We start from the raw sequence: 26,584 nt of genomic DNA, 5'->3' as shown, positions 1-26,584 counted from the left end.
GTTGCACTTAGTATTTTTTCACCCCATACGATCAAGTGTCAATTTGAGTATGCTTGCATAATGATGAGACAACAACACTTAAATTCAGATTAACTTTATTTTTAACGTTAAAGCAGAACAATTAAACCAAAGAGCAATCACACAAAAAAAGTTTCTGAACCTTTATTGAAACTACACCCAAAAATGTCACCCAAAAAAAACAAAAAACAATAAGTGCCCTGCAAGTTTGTTTTGATCAGGTGCTCTTCCATGGATCAATAAGATTGACGCTTACCTTCATTGCGGCCACAAACAACTCAACCCCTGCAACTGCCCGTCATCAAATCATCCAAATGAGGAGTTATAGGAACAAGGTGACACCAGTTCCATTCAAATCACTGGTACGCCAGAGATTCCAAAAATACTTTAATGTATAAATTAAACCATTTACACAATTAGCCCGAAAAGGAAACATTTCAAAGCAACAGTGTGACGTACTCGGCACAAATACCAAAATGTATTCAAGTTAACCGCCGACCAACCAAAAACTTTTTCCTTCAAAACAAAGAAAAAGCGCAGCCCATAAGCTACTCACAGTCTCTTCTCTTCTGATTGCACGTCAGTTAAAAGAGGCTCCTCTTTTTCTTCTGTCTTCACATCGCGCTCTCCTTCGTCCTCCTCGGAATCAGCTTCCTGCTTGATCGAGGCGGCGACAGCGCATGACTGAGGAACCTTGTCTTCCTCTGCCTTTATAAAGCTGCCGAGCGGGTGTTCGCTCAGCACCTTGTTGGGCGACGGCGTCATGTCCATGTACGAAGATGTCTGAGGGGGATGACAGAGGCGGGTAAGACAACACCAAACTTTTTTTTGGGGGTGACGTCATCCCTGATACTCACATTTTTATAATCCTCGAAGCAGGAAGGATGGAAGTTCTGTGTTGAGAGAAACGTTGGCAGAAAGTGATGAGTCAGCGGGTCATTTAAATGGTATCAAAAAATGAAACATCCACTGCAAAAAGTCACACACCTTATCATCAACCCTGATGGCGTTTTTGAGGAACCAGTCCTCCTCTTCCTCCACCCAGTATGTCTCGAAAGGCTCCTGGCAGATCTCGCACAACTGGTTCGGTCGAGATGTTTGCAGATGTTTTTACCACAGCAGTGACAAATTTGCATACAAATTGGGGTAATGTAAGAAGGGGGAACCCACCTCTGCAACTTGGTCTTTGGCTGCCTTGACGCTCTGGAACTCCTTCTCTTTGGCCGCTGCCTGGTTCTTCTGAACCTCCTCCTCGCTCTCCTTCTCAAAGAACAGGCTCTTGGCCCGTTCCTCCAAGTCGGCGATCTCCTCAAACTCGACCCAGTCCTGGCAAAAAAAAGAGAGAACATGACACAATGACGCCACACATTCCCATTAAAAGCTGAAGGGAATCTGATTTCTTACCCTGAGGCCATAATACCAGCGGCGATGCGTGATCTTTTTGCCAACCACCTTGCCGGCATGGTTCTGCCTGAAGTGCCAGTCCAGGTGGTCGGCGTACAGGTCGGTCTGCGCAACGGTGAACCTCATGCTGCACAGGCAGCACTGGTTCCCCGAGTACAGCTTGGTCACCACGCTCTCATAACGTCTGACAATGAAAAGCGCCAGTGAGTTAACCTACTGAAAGACTGCTAGATATCGTAAAAAAAACCAAAAAAAAACAGCTAAGGAGTTCTCAGAAGCACATAAAAACTTGTCGAAGAACAATTGTCACAAAACTCACTGTTTCATGTCGTCGAGCTTGAAGTTGGTGAGGTCGGGGAAATCATCCTCGACCTCCTCCTCTTCTTCCTCCTCTACATGAGGCGCCTCTGGTGCTGCGGAAGATAACTCTGCTGTGCGGGAACAAAAGACAAACTCAATATTAACAAAATGATGGCCGTTCCTAATATAGCAGTGGTCAAAATGTGCCACGAAGAAAGGTGCACCGACCGGTGGTGGAGGCTGTCGGGTCGGGCTGTGACCCTTTGATGATGCCGGTGGAGATGAGTTTAGAAAGCAAGTCGTTGACGTCGACTTGACCAAAGTGGTTCTCTGCAGGGGGCAATTGGGGAGCTGCTGGGGGGGACAAAAACACGTCAGATACACTGTGGGGTAGTAATTGACTTCTTAGCATCTCAATACAACAAATGTGAAAAACAACATTGCCATCTCACCTGGCTGTGCAAAAGGCGCTGCGTTCTGAGGCAGGAAAGGCTGGTTCATGTTCAACACGTTCACCTGAGAGAACCAACAAGCAAGAATTGTTAATTTCGTTTGCGGTTCAAATTGTCCCACCGAAATCAAACTGAACTGCACTCACCGGCTGCTGCATGTTACCGGAACTGGGGTTGAAGAATGGGGCGGAGCCCGGCTGGCTGAACGGAGGCCCGGGCAGCATGTTGAAGTTAGCCGCGGGCTGCGTGGGGAAACCCATCGGTGCAGGGTGGAATTGAGGGTTGATGGGCTCCGGGAACGCTTGCGGGGCCATTGCAAAGTTTTGCGCGGGCTGGAGGTTGTTGTCGTACATGGGAGGGGGCATGGGACGCATGGGGATGTTGATTTGAGGTGCAAACCTGGGGGGACCCTGCTGGCCCTCAAAGAGAGGCATGTCAAAGCGGGGTCCCGGCTGGCCGGGTCCGTCAAAACACATTGGACCAGCAGAACCTTCCAGACGCATTCCGGGGTTTTCAAAGGGTATTGGTCGCTGCTGCGACTGGAAAGCCATTGGTACAGGACCGGGCCCCAGGTTGTTGTCAAAGCACTGGACCGGATTCTCAAAGTTTCCAGGTCCTGGTCCGTCAAACCTTGCGGGGCCCAAAGGACCGTCAAAGCGGCCCATATTGTCCGTGCTCATCAATGATCCCTGTGGTACGTTAAACCTCTCTGGCATGTTGTGATGAAGGGGCATGCCTTGGTGCGGACCCTCAAAGTGGGACGGCTCATTGTACCAGCCTGGCGGGTGCGCTCTCGATGGGCCCATGTGTCCGGGAGCATCAAACCGGGGAGGTGGGGGGCCTCCTTCGTGGGGAGGGGTGTGTCCAGGGGAATTACTCAACTGATGAATATTAGACAACAATGCACCAAGCACAGGACCCTGGAGGATCGATTGAGGGGCGAGGGGAACTTCAGAAGGGAGCGGCCCATCATCAGAGTGTTCGCTGTTTGGACTCTCAAAGCGCGGAGCGGGGCTCATGTCGGCCATGTCCTTCTGGTGAAGTGGTGACAGGCGTTCACGCTCAAACATGGGGAGTGGAGTTTCCAGAGCAGATGGGCTCGGACAGTTCCTGGGAACCAGAGCGCCAGGGTGGGGGGGTCCGTCCAGATGCCGAGGGTCCTGGTGCCTAGACTCTGCTGACGGGACGTACCGCCGCGGAGCGTCGTAGCCGCTCTTGTGCTCCTCGCATTGACGCTCAGTCAAGGGCGAGTTCCACTCTCTTTCACCTGGAAATAAACAAAATGAATCGGAGATGAGTTCCTTTAACTCGTCAACTGCTTCTTTGCCTTCCACTTTGACTGTTCCAACTTGAATGATGGAACTTCAGTCCAGCACAATGTGATCAAAGTATGGTGTAGACTCACTGGACTCTCTGAGGTCAGCCCTCCTCCTGAATCGAAGACCTGGCAGAGATTTAAGGGCGGGGAACTCTTTGCCGTGGTTGTACTCCTCTATCATTGGTGCCAACGGAGGTCGGGATTCTTCGCGTTCTAAGCTTCTCCTCTCGTCTGTTAATGAACAAACTACTTTAGAGTGACACATGCATAATAATATTCAGGCTGCTGGCCGATTGATCGTTGCCTCACCCAATTCCCGCGGTGCCCGGCCTGGCCCTTCGCATTCCTCGAGACCGTCCCAGCCTTCCCCAGAGGAGCGATGAGCTACCTGTGTCTTCTTTAGCTTGGACTTGTGCTCAAAGTACGTCAACTGAGCCTGGTCAAAGGACTCGGGAGGCGAGGCCATCAATGTCTTGCCAGGAAAGTTGGCGGCAGGGTCCCAACTTTCTGGATGCTGTTGCTTCTCCTCCTGATACTGGAAGAAGTTCTTGATCTTGTGAGCCATGTTCAGGAAGTCCTCCTGCGAAATTTCACCGCTCTCCAGGCTCTTGCTTGCCTGCAGATATCAACCAATGCCGTCAAAATCAGATATTACAGTTCTCAGTCGAAGGAGTTCATATTTGTTGAGCAGACATACCATTCTGAGCAGGTCTTTCTTCGTTGCGGTACTGAGGACTTCGGGTATCTGAAGGTTGGCATCCACGCTGAGACGATGTTTCGGGGTACGAGGGGTGGTGGGCCGTGTTGGAGTGCTATAGGTTTTATGCCTCTGTGGTCCAAGCTTGTCATGAGAGTCTCCTGGCTTAAGACTGGAAGTGCTAAGACATACAGTTTTGTTAGGAAAAAGTACAGTTGGAAGGGGCGTGTCAAATGTCCGTTACTTAACAGGCGAGCTGACCACGATCGAGATGAACACGAAACATTAAAATATATGAACGACTCACTTTTTGTTCTCATCCCAGCCACTCCGCCAGCGTGAAGGAGCATCTTTGGCCTGTTTGCTGCCTCCATCCTGGTTCCGTGGCGAGTCTCTGGACTTGGACCGCCGGTCGTCCGCAGGAGTCTTCGAGCGTCGGTCGTCCCCCAGGGTCTTGGACCGCCGGTCGTCCGCCGGAGTCTTGGACCGCCGGTCGTCCCCCGGAGTCTTGGACCGCCGTTCATCCACCGAAGTCTTGGAATTGCGATCGTCCGCCGGAGTCTTGGAGGGACGATCGTCCACCGGAGTCTTGGAGCGCCTGCTCTCCGCTTGGTCCTTCTTGGCCGCCGGTCGCTCATCCCGCATATTCTTTCCGTGCAGTGGCTCATCACCCTTGGCCCTCCTGGATTTACCTGCCTTGCGTGACGGGGACAAGGAGGTGCTCCTGGTTCTGCTCTTGGGCGACGACCTCCTGCCTTTCCTCTTTGGCGAGGCGGGAGAGCGGGATCTGGACCTTGAGTGTGTGCGTTTCCTGACGTGTGTCCGGGCATTGCCGCCGATCTTCTCCGCAGACACGCTGCTTTCACGCTTGTTGCCCAAGCCGTTCTGCAGCCTTCCTCTGTAGGCTTTTGGCAGCTCGGGCACCCGCGTCGGCTCGTCTCGTTTGTCGCCACATTTTTTCTTCTCCTTCTGCTCGTCCACTTTGCCATCTTCGGCCTTGTCCAGGGGACGTTTCTTCAACCGGGGGTCTTTCTTTGAGTTGTCTGCAGACTTTAGGTTCTCAACCTCAGCCTGCTTGTTTTTACTCTGGACATTTTTAATCATTGGAGGAGACTTTATGTTGGGCTTCTCCTCCTTTTTGGGAGTCCATACCTTTTGTGAATGGAACGTTTTTTCTGCTGCTTGTTTTTCTGGCGTGAAAACAGGAGTTATTATGGCAGGAGGCACTTCCCTTTTCCCAGCAGGTTGCTCTTTGCTTTTAGAGACAACTGGGGGTCCTGTGCGGTTCAGACGTGGGTCTCTAGTGGGTAACTTTGGGTCACTTGGGGGCTGGGGAGCAATCAGGGGTCGAACCACAGGGGTGGGCTGGCCAACTGGCTTCGGGGATGCCGCGAGAGGGGAGCTTGGTAGTATAGAAAATCCTCCGGCCTGCAACACAATATTTTATTGGAACTCACATTGACCAAAAGCCAACATGTGGCAAAGACCTTTAGCAAAAACCTGTCTAACATAACATGTATTCCCTACTCAGGCCAACTTTACAAGGAACAAACAAAATACTAGGACAGATTACAGCTATGAATGCAAAATTATGAATTTTTGCAAATCCAGTTACGTTTTTGCCTACCAGCTGTGCTTTGGTCTGCTCCAGTTCCAGCTCAATCTTCTTCTGCTGAAGCTCAAGAAGCTGCTTCTGCTTGGCCAATAGTTGCTGTCTGATCCGCTGCTCTTGGGTCAAGCTGGGTTGGATTACCGGCGGAGGCGGTTGGGAGGGGGGAGGCCGTGGAGGGGTCTCCTCAGACTACATTCCGAAGAGCGGACAGAAATGACACATTAAAGAACAAAGTCCTCCAGGTATGACGAGTTGCTAAAAATGCTAAACTTTTCCAACTACACACCTGTTTTAAAAATTTCGGGTTGACGTGAATGCTGGCATTGACTGTTGGCGGCAGAGGCTTGATTGGCCACGCCGGATCCACGGAGTTGACCCGCACGTCAAGCGCGTACAGTTTCTTCTGAGGGAACACTTCATCCCATGTCGATCGTAACTTGAACAAACTCTTTCTGGTGTTCTCATCCACCTACAAACAAAGTATATTGCTTGGTCCACAGCTACCCAGAAAGTGTTAAGATCAATAACAAAATTGTCCAATGCTTAACCAATCAATAATTTTTTTACTGCAGAACACTAATAAAGCACAATATAGCAAGAGACTACACGTTAAAGCAAGCAACAAGTGTGGCTGCTACAGGTGACTGAGTTTAAAGAAATGTAAAAAGGCATCAAGAACAACTGTACCTTTTCAAAGACACATATAAATGAAGTGATTAGGTTTTTAGCAAACACAGCGACGTACTCTCCTCCAACATTCTTCACTATGGAATCCACTAAGTACAAAACTGGAAGCTTCTCGGCTGCTGGGGCCTAGAGCGATAGAAAACTCGACAAGTTTAGAACACAACAGGGGTTAAAAAACATTTCACAACAAATGCAAAATGCTCAACAGAAGCAAAAAGAGCCCCTCAAAAATAGTTTTGACAGGTTAAGTCCAGATGTGGGGGGGAAAAAAAGGGAAAAGGTGAAGATCCACGTGGCATCATCCTCAAGTTAAAAACATCCTCAACCAGTCCAAGAGGATTCACGTCAGAGTCAATGATGGAAAATGTCCAGAAAAGGGGGGGGGGGGGGGGGGTAAAAATCACGTTGCTTCCTTAAGCCAGTTCCCCCCCAGAGAGTGTTTTTCCCATGAACCAACCACTCTGTACTTTACCCTCGGCGAAAGTCTTGGCACCCAAAACTCGTCACTTTGTTCTGGGGTCATTAGAAAAAAATCAAAAAATCCACGCATGTAACAACAACCCTTAAAAAACATTTAATTTTTTGGGGAGGCTTTTGAAAACTGCTGCTTTCAAACGAGTCTAGAACTTAACCAGGCAGCATCTGTGGAATGATCTTTTTTAACAGCGTGCCAGTCAGGCTTGACTTTGTCAGGAACAGGGAACCAGACTTGCACCAATAATTTACACTGGGAAATAAAAAAATGACAAAAAGCACATTTCACATTTTTTATTATTAAACATTTTAGCCAGTCAACTTTCAACAGTTTCAAAATTCACTTCCGGATCGAAGCAGGGGGTAACGTGATCGAAATGTGTTGCGTCATGCGTCAAAATGCAAACAATGAGCACTGAGGCGCACTGCCGAATAAATTTTACTTAACTAGAAGCCCACATTTGTTGTCCAGCTAAGTCTTACTCCATTTGTCACCTTAAGACTGAGAGAAGGGAGGAAAAAAAAACACTGTGGTGTCAAGGAGCAGGTTTTTATTTCTGGACTGCGAGAACACAGTGAACGTTCAAACAAATACACAACAACTAAAGAGGCAGAAATCCACCATAAAAAACAAACATCTATTGGAATAATACGTATTTACTTTGCTGCATTGGGTAATCACTGTTCTGTGCTGAGCTCAAGGTCGAAGCTGATTATCCCAAATGGAGGTCCCACACTAGACTATATGGACCTCAAGTCTACTCGAGGAACTTGGAATGTGTCGGTACTAAATTAATAGCAAATCGATATAGCACAGAATCTATTCATTTTTTATATCACCATTATATTATGCTTACTAAGCAGACAGGTGGACACTGGCTTCTTGCTTGAGATAGGCTTATGCTTGGAAATACAGTGTATATATTGTACAATATAGTAGTAGGACATTTAAATTCAGCTATTATTAATTTTAGGGAAAAATAACTTGACATGACGCGGAGTCCTAAGAATTACCGTTTAAATCGGCCCAGAGACTAAATTCTGGTCGTAAATTATATTTAACACAATATAGGAATCGTAATACACGCCCCGCCTCTTAATTTCTGCACACCGACTTCCTGTTTGACGACGTTACATATTGAGGCCTGTTAACGTTAGAAAATGTCGAATAAACTTGGCCTGAATTGCCAAGTGAAACAACAGGACGGCATTAAATGTCACTGTAGGCATTAGTACAAACAATTATCGTCGAAAACTTTTCTTTTATAGAATATTTTTTATGGTGGACTTTGCTTCACTTAAGTAGCACGAGGGAGTCATGACTGAGAAACCTTCGATAAACTTCATCAGTAACACACCAAGTATGACTGTAATTTTACTTTTATAATTATAACTACATGGGATTAATTGTTTGTATTCTGGCGTTGCTAACAGAGACGTAACCAAACAAAAGCGAAGGTGAGACGACATGTTGTGGATAACTAACGCCCGACGCCATGTTTAAGATAGCAAGCGGCTACCATACAGCGACACAAACAATCAACAATCAGTTAAATCTAAAAGAAAATTCTTATCATAAAAACCTTGCTTATTTGTGCTTCAATTATCGCGACGATATCCTTGGCGAAGTTGACGTTTTCCTCGGCCAGAATGGTCAGCATGTTGATGTGTGGCTTGCTGTTGAACGTGAGGTCTTCTAGCGAGGACTGATACTCTCGGCAGGCAACTTCCCTCGCCGCGCCGTCGTCCATCTTCGAGCTGGGGATAGCTACACCAACTTCGTTGTGAGCGTATGCATTGAGGAGCAGACAGTTCATTAACTCATGTGGCGAGTCGGATTCCTCGCGTAATCTCACGGTGAATCTAATAGTTTTGACCGTTTTTGAGCGGCGTTAGAGGGCCGTCTTGTCCCCGCTGACGCCGACAAGAAAATGGCGTTGGGGACTAAAGGGCTTTATACGTCACCAACACAAAACGCGTCAGCGCAATGCTATTGGCTCGTTTTGTTTAAACAGAAGCAAATGTTATATTGTCATTGGCTCCCTCGGTAACAGACATAAAGAATAGCCAATCACAGTGGCGAGAAGTGGTGCGAGTTTAACGGTTACGCAATGAGTGTCGACGCCACATGGAAGTAAAATATTTACAAAATGAAAAACAAAAGGGCACAAGAACAAATGTCCCACCTCATTATCGTATAGCGAAATGAGTCGTAATATTTGGCCTTTCTCTGTATTAGTTGTTAACGTTGCTCTAACAAGTATAGCAACTGTAGTTGCTTCCCACGGATGAAACGGCACGCTGCCCCCTATTGACAGAAAGAGCGAAACAACGCCCGTCAGGTGATTGTCACCACTTGCCAACGTCATAAATCATTGAATGGAAAAAACAAAACTTTACGTGCATAATTTCAAATGGCTAAATTGAAGCTAGTTTTGGCTCGTGAATGACCGATTTGTTCAAAAGAACTAATATTTTCAGTGAACGAATCACTTCCTGCAGTCCAGTTCTTTTAAGTGAACATCACTAGTTTAAGCATTTTGGGCTTTTTGTAACAGTTCATTTGAGGGTTTTATTCATGATTTTTTTTTAATTGCATGGCTGGCCTCATGTGTATTAGGTCTACAACTGGCCTTGTTGCTGTTCCACGGACACACACGACAAATTGATTATAAAATTAAACACTAGGTCCCATTTGAGAAGCTTCACATGACATTTAAAGTGATTACTTATCAAAGTGTTTGCTGATTAACTTCCTGCCATTAAAAAAAAAAAACATTGCTGGGGGATGGTCTTGTCTTTAAAACAACATTGTTCCATGTTACCTGTACAGAGTTCTTCAAAAAAGAAACAGAATTCAAAATACAAAAGTAATGTTGAATGTCACCCAAAAGAAAATTTTGGACGCTCTATTTTAAGAGAAAGCACGTGACACAGGTGAGCCAGTTGGAGATTCCAAAGCATGTGGTGCCAAGGAGATCCTCCCAGTGATCCATCCAGGAACTATAATGACTATGTGCCAAAGATGAAATCATGATGATCATTAAAAAGAACATTTGTCTCAAGCGTCCGAGTCCTCGCTGCTGTCCCGGCTGATCTCAATCTGCAACGACGGCAGGTTGTCCAGCCGGCTCTTCTTCATCTTGTGGCTGAGACGCTCCTGCTTCTTCTTGATCATGGCGCCCCACACCTTCTGCAGCGTGGAGTCATCCTCTTCCACGCCTTCCTTCTCTGTTCTGCTACCTCGGCGTCTCCTGCTGCGGCGCGAAGACAAGAACATCCCAGACGACCCGCCCCTTGGCTCAGGCTCGCGACTTCGCGTCTTTTCCTCTTTGTCGCCCAGTCGGCTCCATAGGCTGCCTGCGCACAGGGATTGGAATAAAAAATTATTAGAACAAGTGCTACAGAAAACAGATGGATTGAATTCAGTGATGCACTTACTTGTCTTTCTGTCTTTGGATGACTTGGATGAGTGGCCTCTGTCCCCGCTGGCAACGCCCAGTCGACGGTGAACGTCACTGACTGCTTCTCTGGCGGGGGGAGGCACATCTCTCGGGGAGACGGGAGAGTCAGAGCGGCCCCTTTCGGGTGAGTAGCGCCTCTTCCCAAGCCGCTGTCGGACATCTATAAAAACAGCAAGAGTGGCCGTTAGCGTGGCGTGGAATGACAGCAAACTCCTGTTTATCGTGAAGGACACACTACATGAAAAAAAAAAAAGTACCTCTTTGGTGTTATCTTGGTCCCAAACAATTATGTTTCAGAAAAAATGCTTAGCCGCTACTTGTGGTATCTCCAGGCAGTTCTAAACCTTTTTGGAATGTGTCAATCCTTTACGGATTTTCGCTATTCGCAGCAGGGCTTGATCCCTAATACACTAAAACCAGGAATGAGGCTCACCTGTTTTCCCGCTGTTGACTGCTGGGGGGTGCTGTCTATGCTGAGACAGTCCCTGTCTCTTCTCCTCGAGCAGCTGCCGCACGTCAGTCACCTTGGAGGGTGACGGAGACTTGGCTCTGCTTTGTGATGCGGACCCTCCTACCCTGTTTCTGCTCAGGACAAGACAATGGAACAGCACGGGGTGACATGAACAACAGTGAGGAGAGATTGAGGTAACTGGCAACAATTTTACTACCATCAAAACATAAATCTGCAATTCACACCTGATGCTCTTCAGTTCCCCTTCCAGCTCATCTGCGTACATGGTCATCTTCTTGCTCTTTTTAGGCGATGGCGTTGAGATCATTTTCAGCTCCAGATCATAGTCCATCTCGTCCGATTCAGACCACGGGGACGGCGAGCGCTGCAGCCTGCTCCGGGGCCCGGTCAGTTGAGGCCGCGAGGACGGGGCGACCTTGTTTCCTTTCTCTTTGAACTCTACCACTCGGTCATCTGAGTCCATGTCCTCGTCGCCGTAGTCTTCCTCGTCCTCTTCCTCCTCCTCCTTGATGGGCTCCTCAGGCAGGTTGACCAGGTCGGCTGCATTTGTGAAAAGTCGTGTCTTTCCAGGTTACTTTCTTTATACAAATAAGTCCTGACCTAAAGGCTTTTTTTTTTCCTTACCGGAATGTCGATGTGTGTATGGTGGAGTGTGTCCCATGCTGTCTCCAATGAGAGGTTTCTTGCTCTTGCCGTCTCGCTGGCCGCGCCGGTTGTGGAACCTTCTCTTCCTGAGAAAAATAAGAAAGGCAATTGTGTGCTTTTTGCGGGTGGCGACAGGGCTTAGTTGCCACTGTAATTTCAAAGGGAGCGACGAGGGGCGTTGACCCACCAGGAGTTGCTGAGAATTCCCCTCATGCCTCCGTAGTTGGGATTTCCATACTTCATGTAGTACCGACTGCGCCGGGCGGCACCCAGCTCCTTCTTGTCATCTGAAGTAGAATATGAAAAAAGGTCCCATTTAAGTTAGACCACCTATGCTTACTCACATGGTGGTGCAGATGCAGCTGTCGGGGAGGAGACCTTCGGTGGCAAAGCGAAGAAGGATCTTGTTTCCTTTAAAGGGCTTGATGGCAGGACGCAAGTCATTATTCAGCAGCGATTCTCTCTCGGCTCGTGACAAGTCGTTCCCCTGACGTCAAATTAACAGAAATATTCATGGACGCCATTAGTTTAGTGCTCCCCTTTCAAATTTCAATTAATAAAAACATTTATTATTATTATGTACCTGACTAGCCTCCAACGCGTTTTCCTCTTCCCCTTCGCTGTCTTTCACGCTTTCCTCGTTGCTCTTCTTCGCCTCATCGTCCACCTCCGCCTCTTCTTCTTCGTCGCCGTCATCTGACCCTCGACGACCTGCGATCAAACCTCTCGTGAAGACATTTAACCTGACCCTGTCAGAGATTCATTTGTTCCTTTACTGACTTTTGCTGGGCTTGTCCGTCTGGGTGTCGCTCTCCGTATTTGTGATGACATCGTGTGGGTCGGGCATGCGGCTGGTGTTGATGAACGCCCTGATGGCCGTGTTGTCATCGAGCCAAACCACATTGCCTGGGGATACCAACTGGATTTATTTAAAGGGTTCATATCACAGACAATTGACTTTTTATTGTTTGTATACAATAAAAACACCTAAAGGGAAAAATGTACTGGAGTGCAAATGCTCACAGGAAGTGTCGTCAATCCACTCAATGTGCGCAGGGGGATATTCCTTAAAGTACCCAAAGATGTCCTGTGTGCTCATGTCATCAACACCCATGATGTGGACGGCCTCCATACGCACTTTGGGGATGGCTGAAGACACGAGAGCACATACGATAGCCATTAAACCCACAAAAATGATCCTTTTGCAGTCTGCGTCTCCTCTTACCTTTCTTAACAGCATCTTTATCCAGGAAAACGTTCCGCTGAGTGGTGCTCACCTCTCCATGGAAATGGAAACGCCTCGCTCGCTTCTCTTTCTTCTCAATCGCCTCCTGGTGGGAATACAATCAATGAGTCCTTCAACGTGTAACAACAGAATTTATGTGGCGGATTAATTTTTTGTTAACCTTTGAATTGACATCAATCCCAGTGATGAATGCTCCTGCTTTGTTCTCATAGCGCCTGCCCGTATCCTGCGAAAAGGGCAAATCACCACTTGTGACTAAACTTTCTGGATTTTAACCGGATCAGAACTCTTCAAATCAATGAGAGACAGACATCTGAACCCAAACAATGCAGTAAAAACAATGAGGACTAGATGCGCGAGGTGTGGATAAGACATTACATACAAACCACTGACCTTGAAAAGTACAAATGAAAATTTGCGTAAACACACAAAATCAAAAGATTAGATGACATCGCAGCTCATGTGGACAAATTCATTTGATTTATCCCAAAGGGCAAGCGATGAATGGAAAGCAACGACCATGACAAAGCCTTTGAAACATGCAAACAATAAAACTGACTGTGAATAAGCCGAATGAATAGACGTCGAACAACACAACGGTGTCAGAAAATATTAAGCGCTTATGCTTTTCCACATGCGTCGAATGTTTAGAGTGCACGTTGCCGAAGCGAGTTTGCAGGCAACGCCACAGGGTAGCGCGAACAGGCAACAAGTGACAGAAACGCCTGACTTAATTCACCCAGCCGTGTCTAAAAGTGACTTAAAACCCGACAGTGAATGGATGAAAATGATGTTCCCAACAGTTTTCCCCGGGCCGAGGTCGATTTATTGTTACCACCCCCCGGGTATCCCTTCACAGTTCCCCGGGATGCAGAAGACGCCAGCGCCGTGTCTGGGGAGGCCCAACACGGGACAACCTACCGGCAGCAGAGGCTTCACCGACCGGTTGATGGAGATGTCTTCAGCCTCCAGCTCGCTCTGCTCCACCTCCATGGGTTCGGCTTCGCGGGCATCCTTTTCGGACTCAGAGTCCGACTCTGAGTCGGAGCGGTCAGAGCCGCTGTCCGATTTCACCGCCAGCCGCGAGCTGCGCGTCGCCGCCATGACACCGCTGCGAAGAAACGGCTAACTACTGTTGTGATTGGCTGTTCTACTTCTTCTATTTTTTGTTTTGTAGCGGTTTGCAAATCGCTTGTTGATCATTTACCGCCACCAACTGGTATGGAGTGGTATATTTTATTTACAACTGACCCCCAGCACCCCCCCCCCCCCCAAATGTTGACGTATGAATGCAATAGATGGATAAACATAAATCTATAGTACCTCCGCCATCTTTTATATTTAATTATTCTGCCTGTTATTGTACAGGCACAGCACAGATATCCCAACAATAACTCATTTTAATGGCGCTTTATTGACATTTGTTTCCTTGATCTGTAGCTATTTTACATTTTGCTTCTTTACAGTGCACTTTGGATTCATGGAAACAAAAATGAACTTTTTATTGAAAGAAACGCACAACTTATAACAAAGGGACACAGGACAGAAACAAACATGCTACATTTGATCATCCTCTTGATAGACTGAAATGCTTGGAAGATGATGCATGAACATAATAAGGAAAGTTGTGCTTTCAGTGCAAAAACAGAGTTTTGTACATGGTTGATGTCCAGACCAGTGGTTCTCAAACTGGGGTAACCCACAAAATATTTTGTAGTAAATTATTGGGTATATCAGATCATTTTAAAAAGTTCATACGTAACTGTAGGGACCGGCATCCCAATCAAAGAATACTACCGTATTTTCCGGACTATAAGGCGCACCGGACTATAAGGCGCACCTTCAATGAATGGCCCATTTTAAAACTTTGTCCATATATAAGGCGCACCGGACTATAAGGCGCACCATTAATGCATCATGTCAGATTTGTAATCCAAATCAAATCATTCTCCATTTTATCTTTTTTATTTCGACTTCAGATGCAACAAATTACTTTATAATCACAAAATAATGATCCATAGGCTTTTTGATTCATGATTCCTAGTCTTTAGCGGGCCTCTTATGATTGATTTCATGACACAATGCTTTGGGCCAGTTTAAATTTAGGAATTTGGTCCATATAAAAGGCGCACTGGACTATAAGGCGCACTTTTGAGAAAATTTTAGGTTTTTAGGTGCGCCTTATAGTCCGGAAAATACGGTACATATTTTTCGCTCTTTCACATTCTTGACCCCAAAAGTTTGAGGACCCCCTGGTTTATACCCCTACAGAGGGGAGAAGCGCTTTTTTTTCTAGTGCAACATCATTTCTATCACCCTTTTGTTTTTTGCTTGAAATGGCAGTCCATCTTGTAGTTTCAACAAAGTGTCAAACAAGCTGATTTAGCCGTAGAAATGTTCAAATGTGAGATTGCAAGTCTTGTTCCAGGAACTATACTTCATTTATGAGTGACAAAAATAAGTCATATTATTGCATGTCAATTTTAGTCAATTATATTCTCCACAAAAATACATTTTTCATTTTACACCCTCATTCGGCTCTATCCCTGATTATTCAATTCAATTCCATCTAGGGCAGTTTTACTGCTACCGTTGTTTAGTAAATGCTAAAACAGACATTTCACTGAATCAAATCAAATTCCAAGGTGCGGATACTGCAGTATTTGGGGATTCTTGAAAACAAACAGAGTAAAATGATGCAATTAGCTGATCTTGGCATAAAATATTTTCTGCATTTTCCAGGACTCAGTATGCCTCTCCCTTTGGTAAACAGTTACTCGCCGGTGATGGCGCTGTGACATCATTGGGATTATTTCCACTCATCTGACACATTCACTCATGGTGCATTCCGTGGTGAATCACAATATGTGAGCCGATCATAATCAAGTGATGGAGAGACCAGTTGGCAATGATTGAATCCACGTAGCAAAAGTCTTGGTGCTGCATCGTCCTTCTCCTGACGTCGGTTAATGAAGCCACCCAATTTTCTAACATTCCACCGAATTAATCAAATTCATGATTCAGACACTATTAGATCAAAAAGATAATGCTCACAGTTGAATTTAATGTGTACCTTTTCCTTGCAGTCTAATGTCCCTGCTAACAAGACAGATGAAGTGCTAGCATTAACACAAAATCAAACTCAAGCAATCAGCAGATGACCACAAAAGTCAGACTTACCGCAGCTGAGTGACTCAGCTTGTCGAAACGAAACTTCAGGTTGGATCTCGGTGAGTTTTTGTTTTTTAATTCTGAAAGGTGCCAAAAAAAAGACCACAGTGACATAAGAAGGAAGGAACAAAGTAGGTGTCAGAGATTACATGCAAGAATGCACAATAAACGAGAGACAAAGCGAAAAATTTTTGTCAAGCTGTCAACCTGTGGGGCTTCGACAGACGATGAGCGGACTTGAACCTTGACCTTCTACTGTCACAGCATGGGCAAACTGCAGACAAATGAGACAAAAGTCATGCATGAAATGCTTGCTCCCTTTGTATACTCAAATACAAGGTCTTCCATTCCAGACTGTGGCAGTTAGGAATACATAATCTGTCTCATTATTTTAGCCCAGTCAGCAAAATGACTTGTTTATGTGTCATCCGCCTCATTTATTCATCCTGCTGGCTTCGACATAAATTAGAAGAGTGCTTAAGAAGCGGAGAGTGTGTGTGTGTCTCACCAGGTGAGTGTCGTCTGCGGGGAGACTGAAGCTACACGTGCTGGAGGTGGATCTGGAAATTTTGCTGTTATCCTTTTTTATGCAAATTCTGCAAATTAAGAAGAACAGAAATCAGTGAAAAAAAATCATGCAAACAAGAAACAGATGGCACATTATGCAAAACAGACATTTTAATAGATCGACACACACACACACGCGCACACACACACCTGTCTCGTTGCCCCGCCTCTGGAGAGCTGGGATTGGACGGCAGCTCCGACTTCACCTCTAACATGGGCTGGCAACCATCAAAGTTCCTCTGGTCACCGAGGAAACTGACTCTACCAAAGTTTACAGTGGAAAGACTTCAGTGATATTTTTGTGAGCTGATGTACGTATGAAAACATTTTCAAAGTCGGTGGTTACCCTCTCTGGCCGTGCTTATCTGTTTGGCTGTCAATACTCAACAATCGAGGGAACAGACCCGAACGGCGTTTGACTGGAGATTTTACACTACCCTGAAGATTAAATATAGTAAACACATATAATTAGACAGATATTAATATTATTTGATACAACAAGGATTCACAAACCCTGCAGAAAAGACAACCTGTGCTCACCTCAGCGCTGATATGTGCCAACCCCCCACCGCTCAAACTGGTGGGCAGCCCCCCGCCACCTCTTGACATTGTCTCCATGGAGACGCTTCTCCCGCGCATAGCCCTCTGAAATAGACAGAAGTGAATACTGAACATTGAAAGGAAGGACGGTACAAATCCAACATTTCAAGTTACCTTGATGGATTCCAGCAGACCTCCGTGAGCATGTCCATTTTCAGCCCGAGCCTCCTCATCAAGAGTAGATGTCAATCCCAGCATTCTCTGGGAGCGTCTCTGTAGCTCGTCGTGGAGAGTATCCAGCAGTGCGGCCCTTGTCCGCTCCTAAGAGAGCGAAAAAATGGAAATTGAGTGAGGATCTAGAAAAGAGCCCTGTGGAACACCACCGGTACAAGAAACTGACCGTCCTGCTTTATTTATTCTTTTATTTTCCCTATTGGATTACCTCCAGTCGGGAAAAACGGATGCTCTTGTAACAGGCCAGCTCTGCATTGATGAGTTTAGTGAGTAGAAACTCCCGAAACTCTGGACCCTGAATGACAGGTGTTAGCAGTTCAAATTATCCTTATGCATTTTCTATATACATTGTCCTCATTAGTTCTCCGGTGGGCTGGATCTTGCCCAAGCTGGCCCTTTTTAAAGTTAAATGCATATCTTTCCTATTCTTACCTTCTTAAAAACAGCTGGATTTGGGAGAGGCGGTCCAAAAGGCGGTACATCCTCTCGTGCTGTAACAGACACCTGTCAATCATACGCAATATTGTCAAAGAATAAATTCAATTTTATGGCATGGGAAAACTTCAATATGATGTGGGCCTTGACTGTACCTTATAGCTGGTATTCTCCGAGCAGGGTTCCTCCACCTGGACTGTGACAAAGGCGTGTAAAAAGTTGGAGGCGATCATGTCTGGCACAAAGGGGGTGGCCTCCTCCTGGAAAACCAGGGCTACGATGTCGTTGCCTATGTGACGCTTCCTCTGGAGCTGAAGGTGGTTCAAACACAGTCAGGCTGCAGTCACATGACTTGACTCAGACTTAAGTCAGCAATTTTAGAACATGGATGTCTACCTGCTGGGTGTCTCCCTCCGTGAAGGGCAGCTTGGTGGAAACGTGGAACATGACTTCCTGCTGTTTGTGTACCGTGTACACAGACTGAGAACCAGTCTGGCCGTGAGACACATCCAGACCCCCCCGAAACCTGTGACAGGAGTAAAGCCAAAACAATCATGTTGCTGTACTTTTACACGTGTGAAATTCTGCCCATGCTAATAACCCTTTAAAGTCTTGCAGGTCCACAGTGTCGCCGAGGAGCTGCATAAACTCTTGGAACGCTGGCGTTTCCTCATTGTTCCTGAACAGCTCCTCCTCGGACACCTGACCCACATACACACAGTGGTGCTGCTATTAATTCGAAACAATTTGTGCTGACTCAGTGAACAGAATCTCACGCATGCATGTTTTCACCTGTCCAAAGCGTTGGAAAATAACTCCAAACTTGAACGTGTTGTTGACCTCATGTTCGTCATAGTTGACAATTAGCTGAGACGCCTTTGAGAGACAAACACAAAAGAGAATAAAAATCTTCAGTCCTGTCAATCATGAATCAATCAAGCTTTACCTTCGGGTAAAGGACGGGACTGAAACGGAGACCAGCTGCGTCGTCACACATCAGCTGCAAGATTAAGAAAAAAACACATGAAGACGACAAATGAAGACGTATGTGTGTGTGTGTTTGTGTGTGTGTGTGTGTGTGTGTGTGTGTGTGAACCTTAGTCAGCTCTTGTACACTTGGTATATCAGGTAGCTCTGTCACTGACAGGCGCTGATAGATTGTCTTCACTCGGGACCTGAAGATGCACCAAAACACAATCTTACACTCACTACTCACTGTCAAGTGGCAAAATGTCTCAATACTTTTGTCCATCTTGTGTTCACGACACACCTAGGATCATTACTTGATTTGTGAATGTACCTGATGATGACGTGGAGATGTTCTTGCTGATTCTCTTCTTCATGCCTAACAGACAACAACACGTTTCCAACGCTGCTGGACGGGCAAGAGAAGTTTAAATGCTCCTATAAAGGAAAGAGAGAAACGAGTGTGACATCACATACAAAAAAAAAAAAGTTCCCCTTTGTTTATTGGAGAATACAGGAAACTCACCTTGCCCAAGAAGTACTTCCTGTACGCACGTGCGGCCTCGTTGGTCTCCTCCAGGCGATATCCACAGTTTGCGTTATCCTGGGCCTCTCCTCCTTCTCCTTGCTCGTCATCCTTGCTGGCCTCCTGGGTGGCAGGGGGAGGCGCAGGCGGGGGAGGTTCCTCAGGTTCCTCGATCCAGTAACCTCCAAACTGGGGGAGGATGACCTGTGGGTACGGTTCTCCCTTCTCTAACACCTGCACACACAAAGTTTGCCACAAAAATTATTTGGCTAAAACAGGGGTGGTCAAAATACGGCCCGGGGCCACACACACGTTCTTGAATCAAGACTCCAAATATATTGAGCCATTTTTTTCCACCCCTGCTATTGGGTATTTAGATTGCGCGCTTTCACTTTGTATTTATTTTGATTAATTTTGTTTCATAACGATTGACTCACCTCTTCGATCCTTGGATAAGGGATGTAGTCATCCTGTTTAAAGAAAGTGCTGTTACATTTAATCGCCCAAATTAACGAGCCACTGAGAACTACAGTGGGCTAACTCCATTTTTCTCCTTTTTGCAGGATAAAGTTTTATGGCTCTAATAAAATCTCAGGGATTTATATCTTGATTTGCATAGCAATGATTAATTCTGGATAGTTTTTCTTTTTTTGTCTTCCAGGTTGAAGTTTATTCCAAACATTCATCTGTGTTTCTTGAAAGCTGATAAACATAAAATTTGACTCGGAATTGCCCACTTTAGTTCTCCGTGGCTGAAATAATATTTGGGTTCCAATAGTCACATGATGAGATGGGACACAGGATGTAACACACTGTGTATTATTCTTGTAGTCCTAAAAACACTAAAAAATTGATCCTGGTGTTGATGAGACAAAATGTGCGACAAATGGGCAAATGAAAAGATGGCGACGGACTTGAGGACAGACTAACGTGCCTTCTGCCTCGGAGGGACGGCCTTCATCTCAGCAGCTTCTGGAACCTGCTGCATCACACACGACAGCTTTTTTTTAGCCAAAGCTCGCTGCCCCCCGTCGCTTTTTGATCACAATGGCAAGCCAGTGAGGATTTTTAAATAAAAACTGACAGCGTTTTTTTTTTTTTTTGACCTTGTTTGACTTTAAGCACTGAACCATGTGCTTTGCAAATTCCGACTAGGGAAATGGATCACGTGACCAAGTTCCAAGCACTTACCTCCATCTTGTCCAACGTGTCAAAGAAATGGGCCGACTGCGGACACACAACAGGATCAATATTACTGTCATTCTTTTAATTTATTGATGGTCATCTGGGGCCGGTAACCATGGTAACTGATACGACACAAACAGTGGCCTCAACTCCTTTTGTTTTATGTGCAGCTTTGTAATCATGGAACATGAGGGAACGATTTACCTTGGTGGTGGGCGGTGCCGTGCGGGGTGGCGAGGGGGGGCAGTCGGTGTCGGCACCATTGGAGGCGGCCTGGAGCTCCTGTTTGCTGGAATAACCATCAGATGCTTAGTTAGCTTAGCTCAACACTTACTCACAAAATAGTATTTAGAGCGCATTTATGAGTAAATTAGTCACAGTTAGGAGTTAGTAAGAAAAAAAAAAAAGCCCTTTTCTATTGTGCCTGATTTCTTCAACGCGTCACACACCATCGTTACGCTTGTCCCAGTAGAGCAATGAGTGTGTCTCTAAAGATAGAGCTTCAATCTGCCCAGAGAGTCAAATGTGGATGACTTCATAGCGCACACACACACACAAACACACACACAACAGCGTAATCATCTCCACCAACCAGCCAGAAGGACCATCCATTTTCTCAGGCAGTGTCAGGTTGGACCCTTCCTCATTGCGATTTCCCAGGATTGAAATTGTTATTTTTTTTTCCGGGTCATTTGTCCGACCTTTACAATCGGTCAGATTTGATCACAACGTATTTTCTTCCAGGAAAAAGATGATTGGATTGTAAGCAGGAAAAACATTATTTGTGGAAATAACTGCCGTCAAATGTCACAAATTGGCCTTGACTTACTGATGTCTTTTTGAGTAATGCACCATTGAGCTGGTTTTGAAACCTTAAACCTACTTTGGATTCTTACTTTGAATCACTCAGCCCAATTTGGAAGCCTGCTTTGAAACGCTCACCCTACTGTGAAATTCTAATCCTTTACTGAAAAATTGCAGAAGTTTTCAAGGGGAAAAAATGGAGCAGCTGGTGGCCGAGCAGAGAGGTCAACAGCCTTCAGTGGGTTCAGACAACGGACACAATGAAAATGACGTACATGGAAGAAAACCAAATTTAAATAAAAAGAACCAAGCAACAGGATTAAAATCAACGTGGAATACAAATAAGATATTCTGTCTTTGCACAATTTTGAAATGAAAGTTTTTGGCAAAACAAGACCGTTACATACTGAATTTGGTCATGTAGACTTCAAAAAATGAAGCGATGAACAAACAAAAAGGTCACTGTGATGCGACCATGGAGACATAAGACCTGCTGAGAGGGAAAAGGTCACGCATGGTGAGGGCCTCTGTCTGTGTGTGTCTGTTGTGTAATAGAAAAAGAGAAAGGACAGGATGGTCTTTGTGTCATTCAAACACCAGACACTTCATTAGGTACACTTCCGCATTGAGCGGGTGCTATGACCTAATTTAATTTGGTCTAGAAGAAAAAAAAAAAAGATTGATCCAGTCTCTACCAAACTCCTCAGAGGTGTCTTTAGTGTGACACATACAACGTGTGTATTTATGTTCAAGTCATTTCTCATTAAGTCTGTGGACAGCTGCGAGTCACATCTGATCCTGTCATGTCCGAGTGAGCTAACACGGTAACGTGATGTCAAAATGTTCCCGTAGGCAACTTAACATAGATCACGACCTTTTTGCAATATCACAAACAACAATGTGTCCAGGACTAAACTAACCCCCCGCCCCCTCAAAAAAACAACTTTGGTGTGGATCCCACGAAGCAACCTAAACATTTAAAAACGTCTCACTCTTTACCTGCAAAAGCAAATGTGTTATTTTATGTCCAATGTTTTTGGTTTTTTTTTTTTAATGCATTTTGCTCCTCAAATTAGTCTGGCATCACATGTGCGTGCACACGTGCACGCAGACTTATGTCACTTTTGGAGCATAGCCACACACACACACACACACGTAAAAACACATAGTAAATCTGCTCCACCTGCAGGGGCGTCCTCCTCAGACATGCCGTTAGTGTTTATCTTTCGGTAGATTGATTGCGAAATCATTGACTTCGCTCAACAACGACAAGAATAACAATGAGATGAAGAAGACAACAAATACATAAAATCCAAAATAACAACAGAAGCAGGAGAGGAAAAAACTCACTGCTTTGTAGTCGAGCAGGTGGTCTGTGTGCCCTTTAGCAACGCACACACACTCTCAAGTTGTTATGTTTTATCTTAAATGTTTCATATATTGCAGTGGTTGGATGAGCAAATGTCATTTTTATGTCCCGGGCATTAAGATGATGCAGGATGTGACTGATGAGCGCTTTTAATGTTTTTTAGGACACGCACTTAAACACACTACAAAAACACACAAACATGAGCTAATTTGTGTCAAATGTACAACACACATTCACAGATGGGAGATGAGGACTAATGCCAGACTCACCAGCGGTCCTGCAGCATTGTTCCGTTGCCGTCGGTAACTGAGCATCCCACTCTGATGAGATGCAGCATCCCTCTCTATCTCTATTTCTTGCGCTCTCACTCACTCTCTCTCTCTCTCTCTCTCTCTCTCTCTCTCTCTCCCTCTCTCTCTCTCCCTCTCTCTCTCTCTCTCTCTCTCTCTCTCTTCCACTCTCTCTATTGCTTTCTCTAAGTGAATGGTTACAATTTATGACATCACATCCATCATTTACAAGCTGATAGGGATTTAAAAAAAAAAAAAAGCAACGTCCAAATAAATTTCCACAACTGCAAGGGCAATACTATATGCGGGAGAAAATAAAACACAATGTTTGTGATTAGAGCCAACCGGGTTTATATTAGCTCTTTTTAAAAAAAAAAAAAAAATCAAAACACGCACTGAGACGTGTGTTAGCAGGCTGAATTGCAAAGAGCTCAAAAAAAAAAAAAGGGAGTGGTGATGCAAGCCTGCCTACTAGCAGATGTGCTTTATTGCTTCAAATGATTTTCTCTGAGTACCTATGACATCTAAAAAACACTTTATAGACTCCAATTTATGTTTTCATTACAGTATTTCTTGTTAGATAACATGTCACTCACCGAGCTCTCAGGGCGCTGACGGAAGACTTGTCAATCCTGCGCAGAGAAAAAGACACGCAGTTAAGGTAAATTGCACTCAAACACTCAAACGGTGATGTGATGTGTGAAGGACATATTAACATCCACACATACTCGATTAACCTTAGCAGCCGAGTGGAGGAGAGGTGTGATTGTGGAGGCGAACGGCAATAAAAAAGCACTATTTATTAAAGTGCTGCCCTCCGCTAAATCACATGGTGATGGAGAGGTTAAAAGCAAGCAAGGAAACAAAACAAGATGTCTGCTCTTTCTTCCAATGTGGTTGCTAGGGTTTCTTTTCATATTCCTATCGATCCATCGATCCATCGATCCATCGATCCATCCATCCATCCATCCATCCATCCATCCATCCATCCATCCATCCATCCATCCATCCATCCATCCATCCATCCATCCATCCATCCATCCATCCATCCATCCATCCATCCATCCATCCATCCATCCATCCATCCATCCATCCATCCATCCATCCATCCATCCATCTCAGGGGTGTCAAACTCGTTTTTTTCTCGGGCCGCATTGCAATCATAGCTTCTTTCGGAGGGCCAATATGACTGTCAACCCAAATAAATGTATGAGGACCTCATATTTCTCATATTTAATACAATAAAAGCTACAAAACAAACTGATAAATAACTCGTTTTCAAATCAGATGAGTAAAAACTGGTCAAATATTTAAAAAAAAGATTATTAAAAGTGAAGACAATTTGCAATTCTAGTAATGACACACGAATTTGATGCACAATTCGTCTTCACGGGCCACATAAAATGATGTGGCGGGCCGTATCTGGTCCCCGGGCCTTGAGTTTGACACCGGTGATCTATCCATCTACCCATCTATCCATCTATAGTTAGCTACGTTGAAGTCCAGACTGTTATTCAAGTGGACTTTGCACAGAAATGGCACTAAAAAAAATCATGCGTGACATGTTCCAACTTTCCATAGACTGTCAAAATCCCACAAATGCTCTTTAGCGTTGGATATTTAACTCGGCTGTACACATTAACATTTAGTAAGTTTCACATTGACAAGACACAAGCTCTTTGGCCCTGCAATCGGCTGGCCACTTGTCCACCTCTTGACCAAACTCAAATGCTAAATTCCAACTCAGGGCCGTGCAGAGAGGGGGGCCGGAGGGGATGGTTGAAATAATCGTTCATCTTCCTTAGGCCAGCTACCAACTTCTTATTGAAACTGGGTTGGCTGAACTATTTGCATGTATTTGAATGTACAACACATTCCACTAAGCACATGCTCACAACCCGAGTTGTCCAGAGATTCAAACTCAATAAAGTGTTGTAGAATATTTTAAAATTGACCCGGACTTTTATTGCAAATGGACTATTTCATGTGAGCAGTTTCCCTGGAGCCGCTCTTGCATTATTCAATAATGCAACTCTATTACCTCTGCTCTGCCCAAGTAGACGAGGTGCGCTGAGAGGAAACCGCTCGGTATTTTCATCGAATGGAGGGAACCGACGAATGGAAAAGTGGGTAGAAGGAGGTGTAGAAGGAAAGGAGCCATCCTAAAGCAGGACTTTGTATTGAAAAAATGTAAAGTAACATTGTGTCACTGCAAGTTGTTCATTAACGGCAGCTTTTTTTTTGTTCCCGTGGTCAAAGCTGTCAATAGAACACTTTGGTAAACATACCAATTATTCTTCAAAGTTGTAAATTTACACTCTGTCGTGTCCTCGTGAACATGCAAAGTCGCCCACAAAGCAGCTGCGGCTAACAACACGCCGCTGGGTGAAATAAATCCGCCTACGTTTGTTAAAACATCCTTGCTATCTAGAAGTGAGCATTATAAATGCATTGTGTATTTGTACTTGACAAAATGTGGTAATATGTGCATTTTTATTTTTTGACTTGCAGAAATGGTCTTAGTTTCAAATCCTCATTTCTGTTCCTAATAATAAAATGATGACGGCTTGCTGAAATCGAAAGAGTCCGCATTAACGCGCTTCACGATTCTGTCTTTATGACAGGTGGCCTATTAAGCGAGCTAATCCTAGTGTACATGAATCAACAATAAGAGACAAAATAAAAATAGAACAACAAAAAAATAAAAACGCGATAAATTGAAGAAATCAAATAATTGGACACATTTTAGAGCCTAAGTTTGTGTAACACAACAAATGAGGCGAATGCAATTGGGATGGATGTGAGGCGTACCCATCCCAAGAGCATCCGCTGCCATGCTGGTGTTGTGATGTCATAGTGATGTCACTGCAGCACAACTCAGCCTGGAAATGAACTCAAAGACCTTTACACGTGTGTGAGCAAAGTGAGCAACAAAACAGGCCCTGAAACGCTTCACTCACCAGCCGAAGCCTCCGAACGACACGCTCCTCTTCCTCCTCAGCATCGTCTCTTTGTCCTCCTCTTCTTCTTCTTCTTCTCTTATTGTGTCTGGTTGCTCCCTCCCTACCTTGTCTCGTCCTATGTCCTCATCCCGCCGGCTATAAATACTATGCGAGACACCGTCTTTCACGCCACCTCCTTTTTCCCCTCCCGCCGTTAATGTTTCCTTCTTTCACTTCAATTCACTGCACGCAGCCTGGAGAGAACGAGAGAGAGCGAGAGATGGAGAAGGGGAGGGAGGGGGGGGAGAGACACAAAGAGACAAGTGGAAGCATTTCCTCTCTCTCGGCCCGCCCTGACGAAGCAGAATAGGACCAGTGATGCTGTGAAAACTTTTCATGTAGATAGAAATAACTATTTTCTTTTGCTTATATAAGGTTGGTTTGAATGTTTTTGCACAGTGTAAAGTGGAATCTATCTCCAGATTAAAACAAAACTCATTTAGTCTTTCTGAAATGCCATATTAAGTCATAAAATGCAGCCAAAGCCCTGGCTATTAAAAGTCTACACCCCCCCTTAGTTATGGCTGTGTTCAGAATTAAGAATTGATTAAGAATTAATCACTTTCCATTTTATGTCAAATTAGAGTGACTGAGGATGCATGGCATACTTGCTCAAAACATAAAATATTATTCATTATTGACTGTATAGAAGACTTGTTTTTGGATTACGCAAGTAAGAAAAAAAACAGTTAGGCATTTTTTTTAA

At 45.0% G+C, this 26,584-nt stretch overlaps 3 protein-coding genes across 9 annotated transcripts; all 3 read right to left on the bottom strand.

The window, feature by feature from the left end:
* Window positions 1-78: 78 nt before the first annotated feature.
* pcf11 (PCF11 cleavage and polyadenylation factor subunit) lies at window positions 79-8,912 on the bottom strand. Of its 2 annotated transcripts, none has more exons than XM_061300202.1 (17): window positions 8,546-8,912; window positions 6,489-6,614; window positions 6,088-6,270; window positions 5,817-5,990; window positions 4,497-5,617; window positions 4,190-4,370; window positions 3,802-4,108; window positions 3,580-3,723; window positions 2,321-3,441; window positions 2,175-2,238; window positions 1,951-2,076; window positions 1,742-1,853; window positions 1,423-1,606; window positions 1,189-1,344; window positions 1,006-1,098; window positions 876-911; window positions 79-801 (listed from the first exon to the last, which is right to left on the bottom strand). In XM_061300202.1, exons 1-17 carry the CDS (start codon window positions 8,777-8,779, stop codon window positions 571-573), a joined length of 4,593 nt encoding a protein of 1,530 aa, XP_061156186.1. In that variant the 5' UTR covers window positions 8,780-8,912; the 3' UTR covers window positions 79-570. The 2 variants fall into 2 exon arrangements, with proteins under 2 accessions (XP_061156186.1, XP_061156187.1); XM_061300203.1 differs by having other exon boundaries at window positions 1,742-1,850; window positions 1,951-2,073; window positions 4,190-4,361.
* Window positions 8,913-9,508: 596 nt separating this feature from the next.
* On the bottom strand, window positions 9,509-13,928 carry ncbp3 (nuclear cap binding subunit 3). The gene is made up of 13 exons (XM_061300205.1): window positions 13,711-13,928; window positions 12,950-13,015; window positions 12,769-12,874; window positions 12,567-12,692; window positions 12,324-12,449; window positions 12,127-12,254; window positions 11,922-12,030; window positions 11,731-11,830; window positions 11,523-11,629; window positions 11,123-11,438; window positions 10,860-11,008; window positions 10,404-10,586; window positions 9,509-10,322 (listed from the first exon to the last, which is right to left on the bottom strand). Exons 1-13 carry the CDS (start codon window positions 13,891-13,893, stop codon window positions 10,024-10,026), a joined length of 1,998 nt encoding a protein of 665 aa, XP_061156189.1. The 5' UTR covers window positions 13,894-13,928; the 3' UTR covers window positions 9,509-10,023.
* Window positions 13,929-14,184: 256 nt separating this feature from the next.
* On the bottom strand, window positions 14,185-26,086 carry LOC133167831 (rap1 GTPase-activating protein 2-like). Of its 6 annotated transcripts, none has more exons than XR_009718109.1 (24): window positions 25,837-26,085; window positions 23,473-23,508; window positions 20,618-20,702; window positions 20,420-20,455; window positions 19,666-19,698; window positions 19,229-19,462; window positions 19,037-19,140; window positions 18,833-18,911; window positions 18,683-18,736; window positions 18,529-18,612; window positions 18,338-18,438; window positions 18,133-18,262; window positions 17,892-18,047; window positions 17,734-17,805; window positions 17,510-17,596; window positions 17,242-17,388; window positions 17,068-17,172; window positions 16,874-16,965; window positions 16,678-16,788; window positions 16,469-16,556; window positions 16,168-16,234; window positions 15,970-16,040; window positions 15,022-15,888; window positions 14,185-14,372 (listed from the first exon to the last, which is right to left on the bottom strand). XR_009718109.1 is itself a non-coding variant. In XM_061298820.1 (24 exons), exons 1-24 carry the CDS (start codon window positions 25,878-25,880, stop codon window positions 15,877-15,879), a joined length of 2,076 nt encoding a protein of 691 aa, XP_061154804.1. In that variant the 5' UTR covers window positions 25,881-26,086; the 3' UTR covers window positions 14,185-15,876. The 6 variants fall into 6 exon arrangements, 5 of the variants coding, with proteins under 5 accessions (XP_061154804.1, XP_061154799.1, XP_061154802.1 ...); XM_061298820.1 differs by adding an exon at window positions 20,163-20,210 and having other exon boundaries at window positions 14,185-15,888; window positions 25,837-26,086; XM_061298815.1 differs by having other exon boundaries at window positions 14,185-15,776; window positions 15,863-15,888; window positions 25,837-26,086.
* Between the last annotated feature and the right edge of the window lie 498 nt (window positions 26,087-26,584).

Source organism: Syngnathus typhle, linkage group LG15, assembly GCF_033458585.1.
Source record: "Syngnathus typhle isolate RoL2023-S1 ecotype Sweden linkage group LG15, RoL_Styp_1.0, whole genome shotgun sequence".
Taxonomy (NCBI): domain Eukaryota; kingdom Metazoa; phylum Chordata; class Actinopteri; order Syngnathiformes; family Syngnathidae; genus Syngnathus; species Syngnathus typhle.
This window is presented reverse-complemented; position numbering and strand designations above follow the sequence as displayed.

Bases quoted from the DNA above. Each gene is read 5' to 3' on its own strand.
- pcf11 (XM_061300202.1), bottom strand. From the start codon at position 8,779: ATGAACTGTCTGCTCCTCAATGCATACGCTCACAACGAAGTTGGTGTA. The intron at 3,724-3,801 runs GTGAGGCAACGA...GTTCATTAACAG, and splicing joins CCGGGCACCGCGGGAATTGG to ACGAGAGGAGAAGCTTAGAA. The intron at 1,345-1,422 runs GTAAGAAATCAG...TTTTTTTGCCAG, and splicing joins GCTGGTATTATGGCCTCAGG to GACTGGGTCGAGTTTGAGGA.
- ncbp3 (XM_061300205.1), bottom strand. From the start codon at position 13,893: ATGGCGGCGACGCGCAGCTCGCGGCTGGCGGTGAAATCGGACAGCGGC. The intron at 13,016-13,710 runs GTAGGTTGTCCC...CCCTTTTCGCAG, and splicing joins CGGTGAAGCCTCTGCTGCCG to GATACGGGCAGGCGCTATGA. The intron at 12,255-12,323 runs GTCAGTAAAGGA...GTTTGATCGCAG, and splicing joins GACGGACAAGCCCAGCAAAA to GTCGTCGAGGGTCAGATGAC.
- LOC133167831 (XM_061298820.1), bottom strand. From the start codon at position 25,880: ATGCTGAGGAGGAAGAGGAGCGTGTCGTTCGGAGGCTTCGGCTG. The intron at 19,463-19,665 runs GTGAGTCAATCG...TTGTGTGTGCAG, and splicing joins CTTATCCAAGGATCGAAGAG to GTGTTAGAGAAGGGAGAACC. The intron at 18,048-18,132 runs GTAGACATCCAT...AACCACCTTCAG, and splicing joins CGGAGGGAGACACCCAGCAG to CTCCAGAGGAAGCGTCACAT.